Here is a 13582-nt window from a genome sequence, read left to right on the forward strand (position 1 = left end):
TTAGAATATATACAGTCCATATTTTTCGTTCACGTCAGTCTGGGCTTGTTTTCGTAGTCGACATTCAAACTTTTAAGTCGTAACTGGTGTGGGGAATGCGCCTTCTCGTTTCACTGATGGCTCGGGAGGGTGCTCAACGGTCCTTGAAATGATGCTTAATGAATCACATAGTATAAGCGGTGTTTGGCTCTAATTATTCCATGAAACAGGCCTTCCCGAAACGTTATAAATGCCTCCTCATTATAAAGAAGGTCAGACAGTAGTGAAGAAATGGGGGGTAGTTTTTTTGGTGGACCAATTAAGCCAGGGTATAACCATGTATACGTTACAAGATTGGGTATATCGAGGTAGGGAGTAATCGCGGAGAGAGCAAGGGAGAGTGGGCGAGGAGGGACGTACAAAAAAGGGGCGAAAGTGGAATCCAACGAGGGCCACCGGAATTCCTCCCCTCGGCGGTCCTGCCCCCACTTTCACCTCGGCGCCCCCCCCACTATATCCCCTCACCCTAAACTCCCCCGCAATCCCCGGCGAGTGTCTCCTATCCGCCTTGACGACCGCCTTCCTCTTCCTCCTCTCGCCTCAAAGCCCGTCGCAAGACGGTGATTCAAGCCAAGCTAAGACTTCATCAAAGTTTCAGAGCATCTGCTGCCTCGCTTCCCTCTCTTTGGCCCCGCCGCCCTCCGTCCCCTCAACCCCTCGCTTCCCTCGTGAACATCGCATCGCCCCGTGCCGCCTCTCACAACTGAGGGCATCACGCACTCGCCACATCCCCGGCCCCCACTCAGAGACTCTGCCCTACCTAACCTTCCGACACCATTCTCCCTCTCATCCCCGTCTCCTCCTCCTTTCCTCTTCCCTCCCGCCTCTCCATTCCCCGAAATGGCCAATTAATCGCTTCGATCCCCTTTCCCATCTTATATTCCTCCCCGCCTTCTACTCCCTACCTCCTCGTATTTCATCCCCTACCTTCTCGTCTTCCACACCCTCGCACTCACCTTCTTCGTCCCCGTTCTTTCCTTCCTCATCTCGCGCCGCAGCAATCTCTTCCTTCCGCCGAAATTGTAAGGAGCTCCGTTGGAATTGGTCCCTACCACATATCTCCCCGCGAAAGTTACTTTTACTCTTTACTGTATATATCTAATTGTCGGGCAATTATTCGGTATAAATAAGCATACAAAGCCACTGAAACGTTTAAAATCAGATTCATCTTTATACGTATTCTCATCGTAACGGTGATAGAGCTTATGCATTGTGGACCAAACTTAAATTATTTTAAATTTTTTAAAAGATCTTTCAGATATTTAAGTGCAGTGATGCGTAACTCCATCAGAGATATATAATATAGAGTTCTATATTACCTATAAATATATAAATATAGTATATGTAAATCATAAACAAAGTAATCAACCCGAAGGTCGGTTTGGTAGGTGATGGTAGAGTTCACCCAGTACTAAGGCCGACGGCGTGTGAAATTCACACATCAGGGTAGGGGAGCCAGTTCCTTTCCCTGTGCCGGTTATGGTTTCCCATGAAGATCTGGAATCCGAAAAATCACTTAGCTTGGGGGGAGCTGCAGGTGCCGAGGGACTTGCCTGGGAATCGAATCCGTGACCCTCCGGTCAGCAGTCCAACGCTGGATTACCGCGACCTGAATTTTGTTTAGATTTTTATTATTAAAAATTACTTCCGTTGTCCCGTTGTCGTTTCAATTTGAAAATTATTTAAATTGTAATATAATTCCATAGTTTTATTCAAAAGTTTCAATGATATCCAGTTACCATGGCCTAAAAAGGTATTTACCAAATGAGGACTGATAAATGACTTAAGAGTGCCTTTATGACTTGATGACACACTTGTACCTTTATGATAAGCCTGTACCTAAGAATACTCGTTAAACTATGCTCAAAACGTAGCTAATAGTTACCTTATCATAATTTTCAATCGTACATATAACTCCAAATTTGAAAGGAGAACGCAACCCCGGGTGTGTAGAAAACATGTTCCTTATTTAGCTGTTGCTTAGTTTTAACTTTAGAATAGTGTGATTTTGATTAATTCCTATGTTACTTTTATCATTACCTTAGATTAGAATTTGTAGCCAGATGAACTTTTTATGATAGCATTTTTAAATTATCTGTTATCTTTTGAATTATCCCAGTTAACTTTTCCTTTGCCTTCAATCTGTGTGTTCCCAGGTATTTGAAAAAGTTATTTAAAGCTTCGTTAATGATTTATTTTTTTTACTCTATTTCCCTAAATTTAATTTCAAAAATACTTTCAACTGCTTTTCTGTAATTGTTCTGAAATATTCGCCATGTAGTATTATAATATAAATGATTAGGGTCTTCCGAAGAATAAGCTCACCTCAAACAGAGGTGTCAGTACTGATATTTTAATTAAAGCATTATTTTTCAGAAGTGGGTAAATTTATTTCCTGTCTGATTCAAGAATGTCGTGGAAACCAATTGTAAAATTGCTAACGCGCTTGGTTCCGTTATAGTCATTGCTTTCATTGATTTGATTTTTAACTAATAATGACTGCTTCAGTGAATGTACTATATATATATATATATATATATATATACATATATATATATATATATGTATATAAGGTGAGACGTGGTTAACTCTCGCTTTGTTATTGCAGCCTGTTAATAGTAGCGCGTATATTGTAGACGGTTTATTAATTTAGAAAGTCATAACTTGACTTTTATGTCAATAAGACGAGAGTTCTCTCCACCTTCAACACGATTTTCACTTCCCCCTGCAGACTCTCCCAGGCTAGTCCCACGTCTCTACAGAATCGCCTTTCTTCCCACTTCCCGAGGACCCGCTCCCTCTTCCGCCCTTTCCTTCGCTGCGCTCCCTTTCTTCTATCTCTTTTGGGCCCGCAACGTGCCAGTCAATTATGCAAGGGGATCGATGCCATGCTAAATCTCCGTAGCTCCGGAATAAATCTTTAATGCTTCTTGCCTTGGTTTTAGAGCCCTTCACAATTTCACCCTCCGCTTCCGCCTCGTGGAAAAAGAAACTGCTTCGTTTTCTTTTCCACGTGCCGGTCGGGGTTACAGAGATATTTATTTTTAATTTTTCCACAGAGTCCAGTGGTTTTCATCGTGCCCGAGTTAATTCTTTGCTCTCGATTGGTGTTCCACAAATTTTTAATGCTATGATACAATGTACCACTGTCTTTCCTCTAAAATATTGAGTATGGTATCATTGCATCATGAGAAACTTTCGATAATTTTGTTATATCAAACCCTTCTTTTTAATAAAATGAATAACTTTAATCAGTTTTTAAAATTCTTAATTATTTAATATCTATGACCTATGGTTTCATACCAAATATCACGCCCTTAATTGTAATTTTTATGAACATCCTGGGGAGGTAAATCTAATGTTTGAAGGGTAGTAATTATATTGGCAACAATTCAAAAGTTATTACGTGGCAAAGAATTTTTTTCATGAGCAAAACAAGATTTAAAACTAACTTCCTGTGGAGTAATTTGTGGTATCATATTATTGTAAACCGTTGAATAAATGAATTCAACGGCTTCGACGGAATTCATGTTCAATAAACATCCCACGTTTCGTTCTTCCAAGCGTCTTGTCTCAATTCCAGCCAATCTTAATGCTAATTCCTGTCTCTCTCTCATCCACCCTACAGGCGTTGGCATCGTACTAATCACCGTGAGCGGCGTCGCTTGGAGACTGACCTCCCACGACGCACCATCGTGCCGCATGATGCTGGGACTCGGTGGGTCCGACGAAGGTGCTGCTCCCAACCGGAGGTTTGTGCCGCGTCTCCCGCCATCCTACGGACGACCTCATCACCCCTACGCTGGTGAGTTTTCCCGCATCCCTTCCTCTCTCTTTCCCGCACACACTGTCTCCCCCTCCCTCCTCCTCCCGATCTTTGAATAGAGAGGACGGACGAGAACTCTCTCCTCCCGTTACTCTCAGGGCCCCGAGAGTAACGGGGTCCCTCTTTCGGGTCTTTAAAAGGACATGGTCGCCGAATTTATCGCCGAGGGTTACACTTCAGCCACCGGGTTTTATTTTGGGAATTAAAGAAAATTGGGGGCTGCGCCCACGGTGAATGGGATGTAATTGAATGGAATGGGCTTCGTGATACGAATAATCGTTGCCGAAAGTTTTTATCGCCGATATCCATTTCACTGTAAGTATTCGGCTAATTGTCTTTACATGGCGGGTTATTGGCCCATGATTTTGTTTTGAGTTGCTGTCATATCGCGACTCTTGCCGAATAGTGGAAGTTTTCCGCCTCATATCAATTACTTTATATCCGCCAATTTGAAAGTAATGTAATTATTGCAGATGCCTGTCATTCGTTATTATTATATTTTAAGTATATGTACTGTTTGCTGGTTTTTCATTTCCATTTAACCATAGGTTTTTAATATTGCAGTCTATATTTAATTTATTTCACCAACTTTTACTGGGAACATAAGGTGATTAACAGGGTAAGTCGGAGGAGACTTTTCTTTAGGACCTGGCACATAACATTTCAGTCTTTGACAGATATGCAACTTCCATAACACATGTGTATTGTGAGTTGCGTAGTCTGGAGGATACCTTACCATCTCCCTACCATGAGTTTATAAATATTTCATACGTACATATATATGTATGTATAAGTATGTATGTATATGTATGTATGTATTACATACGTACATATATATGTATGTATAAGTGAAGGCCTCTGCTTGTCTTTGTTTTTATCCAAGTAATCGATATGAATGAAGATCTTTTATATTGTGTGAAATTTTCCCCCGACTTTCTTATTTTAACCTGTCTGGCGTATCTTGTATTTACACTTATTAACCTATAGCCGTAAATCTTTTTTTACATTAATAAATGAATGCACTTATCGATTGATCTCTGTAAAATATTTCGCTTACATTTCCTTTCAGTTGTGATACTTTTTTGCCACGTTTACTCAATAACGTGAAGTAAGACTTTGAAGATCGACTTATTGCTCATTCTTTAAGCATTAATCCCGTTTATGGATAAACATTATGAACAATGAAATCAATTAAGCATATTAAGCATATTTACTAAAATGGTGCAAATGTTCCCGTTTTACCCTCGTTTTTATCCAGAGTGACTCAATTCCCATATGTGCTTCACAAATAATTAACGCATGTAAATTATGCTCTCTTTTGACTTCATTCAAACGGGCGCCGACTGAAACAAGGAAATGGGTCTCGACTGGCCATCTTTCGGCGAAATGTAATAACTTTATTCTCCGATGCCGGGAAACCCTGTTTGCGAGGGTCCCTGGTGGAAAATACTGACACCACCAGCAATTTCTCGCGGGAAAAATTCATGCAGGGTTCTCCAATTTGCTTAAGCCATTACTTGCGTCCTACGTACGTAAACGATTGAAGAAGTTATTTTTTCCTTCTTTCTACCGCAGGGTTCCTTTTTAACTTCCTAAAATAATACCTATTTTAGTTAGTTCTAACATCTGCATGCGTCGTTTGCATCATTACAACTTGCTTTTTATATCTTGTTATTCTGCATAACTTAGATGCGTGCTCTTTTTTAGCTAATGCACCAAAATCACGCTCGTCCGTGCTTTCTCTTAATCAACTATTCCTTATTAAATACACAATACATACTTAGTAGTACCTTTAAATCAGTTTTTCGTTTGCTGATTTATCTGTTTTAGGTGACTATGAAAGCTTGAAAAAAGACAAACTATCCTGAAAGGGCTAATATGTATACAAAGCTCTATTTCGAAAATACTAGTAGAGCTTTTTACATTGATAAAAATATTTCATTTCTTAGCAACAAATTCGGTAACGGTAAATTACTTTCACACAAATTACTTTTTTCCTCGATAGATCACCCAAGTGAGCGCATGCTAGTTTATATTTTAATAAAGATGAGATTATCAATTCATGGTGCGTAGAGGATGTTTAACGATATAAATAGCCGATATATAGGTAGGTTACCTTTCTTTTACTGCAATTTTATGTATTCTTATGTGCTTTTGCATACATCGTAAGTACATTCGTAAGTTTTGAAAAATCAAAAATATTCCCGCATCACACTGGCCACCACCGAGTTTTTTGCGTGTTGTAAATGTGTGATATATCATGAGAGTGCTCTCCTCTTGCTTCATTTACGCCCGAAAATCGCTTTTCTTCACCCAAGAGTCAGGTAAAGAGTGGAATATAGGAAAAATTATCCCTTGAGGGTAGAAACAGAGTTTCCTCATTCTGGGAGTGGAAAGAATTGAGATTTGAGCGACGAAGTAGCATGTCTCCTCTTCATCTCACCGTCTTCCAAGTCGTCGAAAGAGAATGTCACTCCAGGCGTGTGCGTGACGCCCTCCAGCAGCTCTTCTCTCCCATTTACCCTCCACGCCTCGCTCCGTTCATGCATTAGCCTCCCTCTCTCCCAACGCCGTCACAATCTACGTTGAAATATTAATGCTTGTCTGTAGCAAGAGTGTCGTGCATATTGATGCAATAGATTATGAATGATATGTAGGAAAGGAAGGAAAAATATAAGACTGGGAGGAGCAGTAGTACAACGCTCGGTATAAGGAGGCACAAACAGGATACAAAGAAAGGCTCAGACTGAGATCTCTAGAAGTTCTTAAATAAAAGGGTAAAAATAAAGAGCTTTAGAAAGAAGAAAAGAACTTTAAAATAATCCATAATGATCAATTTTTGCAGACAAAGGACATTCGATGGATGTGAACGAGGGTGAGGAATAAGCGGTTTCTGGCTAATTGAATAAGGAAACAAACTTTTCCAATTTTATGGGCTTACTGGGATTTTTTTCTGTTTTTTCACTTGAGTTAGCAGTTCGGCGTACAATTACTGAAATCCGTGGGGCCTAAAAGCTCACAGCAAGTATTCCACAGCAAATACTGAATATAATCTCTTCTTATTACCAGTAAAACTTTATGAGAAAATTCGCGTCACCTTCAGAAGACTTATTTATTTACTGATGTCCTTTGTCAATTAAAATTTAAAATATACAACGAGGTGCTAGTTAAAATACTTTAAAATATCTCCCTTTAGCATATTCATTCAATTCAATTTTAACAGAGTTAATTAGCCTTTCGAGTTGTGCATTTCAGTTGGATGCAGTTCTGGGCCGTAACGTATGAACTTCCTCTAACATTTCTTCGCTATTCTTTCCACCCAGCAATGATGTATCCGGAGTTCCAGTACCGCCCTCCTCCGCCCTCTTACCAGGCGTCAATGCAAGAGTACAGGCTGAGGCTGCTCTTGCTGGACAGGCACCCTGGCGGAAATGGGGCCGGTGGACCGACCATGGGCGTACCAGGGGGGGTTGTGGGGGCGGCACATATGCCTCCCATCACCTCAAACCCGCACCCTCCCCCGCCCATGCTGGCACCGCCGAACCAGCCCCACCCGCACCACTTGCACGCCATATCGCCGCCACCCACGTACCGTAGCTACGCCGGGAGCACTATCAGGTGAGAATGGTCTTCTTTTTGCGTCCCAAATCAACCCCATTATTTTAAAAACTTTTTGTAAGTTTTTCCCACGTCTTAACTGATGACATTTAACTAAATACTACTTGCAAGACATTATTACATTATCCTTATTTATACAAAATAGTCTGCATGAATTTCTCACGTTAACTTTTTAGGCTTTCTCATTTCGCAGGGAAATGACTTTGAAAGTTAATTTTAAAATATTGGGGAAAATATTTTCCTGTCGTGATATTACATCCATTTTTACGTAATCACTTGTATCACACAAAATGAATTTTGCTGTCAAAAATCCCTGCGTAGCACATCCCACTTTGTAAAAGACCCTCTGAATGTCGAGCCACGTATATTTTTGGGGTTATTCGGTTGTTTGATGGCACTTATTTCCCCAGCTTGCCTGGTAATAACGATTGCAATTTTTGGCATTATTCTTTATCCACGTAAGATATTTGCGATTCATGTTTGTTCTTTGTCGTAACAGTAAAGAGTTAGTAAAGCAACACTTTGCATTATTAATGATGTCCTCAAAGATAAAGAGTTTATTATGCTTTTTCTCCTAAGAAAATTTATTTTTAATTTAGAGTCCAATAATTGTCAAAAGGTTATATTTACTTTCTGATTATAATCCTGTCACACATTAATATAACTTAATAATGTAAAAAAAAGTTTTTATCTCTCTTAAAAGTATCCATTCATTTACATCTTCAATCCTATTACGGGTATCCTGGTAAATTTCGGAGGCGAAAGTACTCCCAGTTTGCTTCCGTGGTATTATTATTTACACCCTCTCTCTGTCCTCCCCCCGCAGGGAGTGGAGGTGCCGGGCTGGTCTCGGCCTCCGACGAGGGGTGGTCGACCCGCAAGACCACAGCCGACCTCCCAGCTACCGCTCCCGAGCCAGTTCCTCGGCGCGGCCCACCCTCGACCCGGCGGGCGGCGTCACAAACGGCTCCGTGGGACAGCACTCCCGCGACGGCTCCCTCTCCCTCAGCTACTTGTCGGCCAACTCGCACGAGGCGGACGCCGGACCGGACGGCGTGCGGGGTGTCGGCGGAGGAGTCAATCCGTGCGATGTGAGCGTCATCAACGTCAACTCGTCGTCGCTGCCCTCGTCGCCCCTCCCGGACAACCTGGTGCTCATGATGGTGACTGGAGGCGGAGGCGAGGCGGACATGGAGGAGAAGAAGCTCGCCATGGGCGAGGGGGAGGGCGTGGAGGTGGTGGTCGAGGGGGATGGCGGGACGCTGCTCCACCGGCTGTGCGGCGGCGGGGACCGGAAGCGCCCGGGACCCGCCACCGTCGTCCTCGAGGACACCCACGTGGTCACCATCGTGCAGACAACGGACGCGGCCGAGACGGGCAATGGAGGGGTGACGCCACAGTCCGCGCCGGAGTCCACACCGGGACAGGGCCGGCAACAAGGACACCGACCAGGAAGTCAGGGGGAGGCAGTCATCGTGACGGTGTCTGGTTCGACTCCCGGGGCGCCCCAGAACCCAGGCGAGGGTGGGGAAATGGAGATACTGGCCCACTTGTGAGCTGCAGAGGGACCTTCCGCCATAACCTTCAAGGCCCCTCCCCTCCTCTGTCCACACCAAGTCAGGATCGAATCCAGGGACGGGTGGGGGGGATTGCCCGGGCAAAACATTCGAGGCCAGGTAGCTACCAAGTATCCTGCCGCAATTTAATGATCAAGTCAGAGTTAAATCTTCTCACTTACCCTTTATTCTCGGTTTCTTTGAGAATGAGTGATAGAGGAGAGCCCAAACCCTTGCACATACCTTTTTAAGGAAGGGAAAAATAGGATGCACCATATGAAATAAAAGGCATGCCATGATTGTGCATGGGTATCACACTTTGCAGTGTTTATGTATTCTCGCAGTTAACTTGGCACTGCTGTATGCCATTGAGCCAAGTTTTTCATTTGGCACTCCATGCCACAGAATGGAATGAGTTGCACATTGGCAACAAAACTATGAAGCTCTCTGATGTCCTGTGGCTGAGTCACTATCTCAAGGTGAATGGTTCTCCATGAGTACCACAGCTAGTGAGTGAAAGGGTGCATGCTATTCAATGAGGAGTGGACAGGGGGGTGAAATGTGTCCAGTAACGTGGCAGTTACACATTTCACAGATTAGCATTCAATTCATTGCTGTTTGAATTGAAAACAGCATTGAATTGTCTCATTTTATATAAATGTAAAGAAATATAGCTTGATATGACAAGCATTGGTGATAAATTGTTAACAGATATATTTTATCAAGTCTAAAAATGCATTAACATATAAATTTCCATACAATGATTATGACTTGTGTAAAAAAACATAGATTGTAGATTGTACCTTAAGTGCTACAAGCATTTCTGACACTATGCACAAAGCTCATATTGTGATCATAAGAAATGTAACTCTGTATTGTTCCTTTAAGAATTTGTACAAATACAGATAGAATTAATAGAGTATTTATGCTATCTCTTTTTTTATTTTCCCAAAAATGAAACTTTCATTTCAGTATTGGTACGTCGTACCCCTTACTGTATTCAACAGGTTCATATGCTAATGTGTCAATTTCGATAGACAGTTAAGATGGTGTCTTATTGAAGGAAGAGTAAAAACATTGGGTTTGCTGGTTGTTTTCATAAAATTCCCATTATTTGGAGCTCCATGGTTGTTCTAATGCGACTGACTGATTCCTAAAGAAAAGCAAACTGGAAAGCTTTCAGTTTACAATATTAATCTGCTCCTTGCACCATTCATCAGACCAATCATATTGTGAAGATATAAGGGAATACATAATAAAAGATCAAAAAGTAAACCAGTAACATTTATTTCTGATGATTCTGTCTGATCTATTGGCTATCTGTGGTCATGCATATATAAGTATTATTTTACGAAGCACAGTTAATCATAAATGCAAGGAAAATCACTAGTGTGGCAAGTTAAATCATTTTAATACCTACTTGTCAAATTAATGTGATTACATAAACAATCTGAACTCTTTGGACTTATTTCACATAATATTGCATCATCCTTTTCCTTCACAATTATCCAACACAGTAAAACAAAACTAGCATCATACTTCTCACATTCATTACTACCATGATCTCAGTGATTGGCAGGCTGGCAGTATCCAATACTTATTAATTCTCAGAATCAAATAGAACTGCTGTTTAAATGTATAGAAATGAAATCTCAGATATCCAAGCAAACAATAAAATATGTACAGCCATATCAAATATATAAAATATATAAATGCATGTATTTTATGTATTTGCCATGTACTTACTCTATGTAAAATTGAGGATTGTCCAGATCAATGAACAGAAATAAAATTATTATTATTATTATTATTGATGGTTAAATTCAAATGAAGGTCATTATGATTTCGAACTTGAAACTAATTATTATCTAATTACAATGACTTGGACCAATAAGAAGTTGATAATTTCCTTATTGACTGTTGAGTCTTTTGGATGGTCTGTTAAAGTTATAAAGACACCTTGCTTCAGTCAGAAGTATTCTTCCATCATCTTTCTCAACCCAGAATGAGCCTTGCTATGAGGAAGCATGAACTCATTAAATGAGAAGCAGCACGGGAGAACTCAAACCCATCAACGCGAGCAAAATCAAATGGATGACAAGAGAAGTATCGGAAAGTAATGAGTAAAGGACTGACGATGCTGAGGTCTGAAATCATGGGAACCTTTTATTCATGAATTCAGCTCTATTTATACCCTAGGTTTCTCAACTGCCTACCCTTGCCCTGGTCAAAACTTGAGACTAGCCAAATTAAAAAATGAGAATGGCAGTAGGATAAGCTCTACTCTTCTTCCCCTCCCCCAGCCATTCTGCTCAATGTGCAGTCAGCTGGATGAAATCCTCTCATAACACCAAATTTTTATGCAAACATTAGGTGGTTGGTTATTTTATTGGCTCACTTTCAGTACTCTCACTTTTGAGTTGGCAAATACATTGCGACAGAAGACCCTATGAAAGCCATCCTAAGTCTATCGAAAATGCCAAATTTGTAAACAAATAGCAATGAAAGTCATTAATTAAATAAATAAAAAATTTCTTTAGGCTCAACGAAGGCTACTTTATCGTGCAAATTGATGTCACTAGCCTGCTAAACTAACAAAAATGTCAACAAGCTATTTAAGATAATCATTCAAGCCGCCCCCCTCCCCCTTTTCCACGACAAGTGACTAATGATGGCTTGCCTGTTGATACTTATAAATTGGTATTGACAACATCTGGAAGAAATTGGCATTAGTAATGTGCTGCTCTGAGATTTTATTTCCGATCAACGGTAACCCGTGCCTTTTTTAGTCGTTATCTTTTTATGTTCTGTTTATGCCATATTGAGTCAAACAATTGAGTAATTTAGAGGATTTGAAGTTTAATTTTAGTGATACTGGAGTTATTTGAAAGGGCTTTAATTTTCTTTTCTTCCGTTGTTCTTCCTTTTAGAGTATTAGCTTCAGTAGAAAGTCATCAAATTAAATATAATATTCTCTAGAAAATTCTTAAATACAGCTTGCTGATATTCCTTTCTTGTCAGTTCAGTTAATGCATCTCAATTCCATTTCCCAACCCCCCTACTTTGCCTTTTCTGTTTGAATAGGTTGCTGCACTTCATAACAACTAAATTGTGATGAGTCCACATCCGCTCTCGAGAACCTGTGCTAATTGATCAAGCTCTTCCTAAATCTTTATCTAACCACAATATAATCTAACTCACACCTTTCAGAGTAACCCAGCATTTTCCTACTCCTCGCCTAGTTTCAAGTACAAAGTTTCGCCGAAAATGACTTGTAATATAATGAACTGTATTAATTGTTTCCATATCTTCTAGTCGGTGGACAAAGGGCATGTGAGAGCATAATGGTCTATGCTATCACATTCAGACGAGTATCCTCTCACTTTTAATTGCATAATACACTGTGAATTCTGATTTTGATTGCATTTTAATGGGCATGGCACAATTTTTTAAAATTCCGTTCTTTGCATCATTGATTGGAATGTTCAGAAACGTTACGCTCGGTTTTTGAAGCGATGACTTTAGAGGAACAAGTGAAAGAATTTCGAAAAAAAGGGGTCCCACTTCCAATCTTTCAAAATATATTAACGAGACGAATGCCAATTGCCTGGGAGTGGATAGGCCCCGTTCACCCGTTTTCACGAAATCCCGGGCCGAAGAGGAAGGAATATTACTCCCTGGTCCATACCGGATTTCTAAAACCGGGTTAAGAACCAGAGCGCTCACCCTCCGGGATCCCCTTCTCTCATTTGCGGGTCTCCAGGCGCGGCAAACACCCATTTGGGTCGCAGGCCGGATAGTATGGCCGTACGCAGACAGTAAATTCATTGGACTGTTAGGAAGTGTCCCTTACTTACTAGGGGTTAGTTTGTGGGTATGTCTCCCCGCCTTTTTAGTCGCCTCTTACGACAGGCAGTGATACTGCGGGAGAATTCTCAATCCCCCTACCCGCATTAGGGTAAGGGGATTGAGGCCAACCAAAGAGATGATAGAGTCACCGCGAAAGAGGAATTGAATGCTACCCAAGGATATCCCAGGGCAGTGCACAGTCCGTCGGATGGGACGCAGTTGACTCATCGCACTTCCGAGGCGGGATTGGCAATGCTGCTTCACCTGTGCCTCAACCCTCCCACCCCCTCTCCTCTGACCCTCCATCCAACCCACCCTCCCCGTAATGTACGAGGTGCCATGCCCTTAAGAAAACTATGGTAATATTCAGGTTCATACTACCTGCGAAGGAGTAGTAGTTGCCGACACATTCATTTTACCGAGTTCCTGATGAAATTTTCCTTACAGCAATTTATCGCCAGTTTAATTGGAACTTGCAACTTATTTCCTGGGTCGCAAGGCATTAGCATCATCATTGGGCTCATTTAGTCATGGACTAACAATGAGACCCAAGTCTGGATTCACTGAATGGTCACACGATGGCTCGTCTAATGACGCGCGCGCATTTCTGGAGGGGCACGCAATTGCATTGTTGGCTGGTGGTCTTGGAGGCAGCTGTATACTCGGCACTCAAGCTTTCGACGAGGAAGGGAAC

The 13582-nt window shown here is 41.4% G+C and overlaps 1 protein-coding gene across 1 annotated transcript in view; it reads left to right on the top strand.

Annotated features, from left to right (window-relative positions):
* Positions 1-9949, top strand: part of LOC139690461 (one cut domain family member 3-like) — a 172377-nt gene extending 162428 nt beyond the window's left edge. Inside the window, exons 3-5 of the mRNA XM_071587915.1 lie at positions 3668-3844; positions 7189-7483; positions 8310-9949. Of these exons, the coding sequence (XP_071444016.1) occupies positions 3668-3844; positions 7189-7483; positions 8310-9039 (1202 nt within the window). The 3' untranslated portion in view covers positions 9040-9949. The remainder of the gene's footprint in view (positions 1-3667; positions 3845-7188; positions 7484-8309) is intronic.
* The last annotated feature ends 3633 nt before the right edge of the window (positions 9950-13582 follow it).

Source organism: Hetaerina americana, unplaced genomic scaffold, assembly GCF_022747635.1.
Source record: "Hetaerina americana unplaced genomic scaffold, ioHetAmer1.1.p SCAF_3, whole genome shotgun sequence".
Classification (NCBI taxonomy): domain Eukaryota; kingdom Metazoa; phylum Arthropoda; class Insecta; order Odonata; family Calopterygidae; genus Hetaerina; species Hetaerina americana.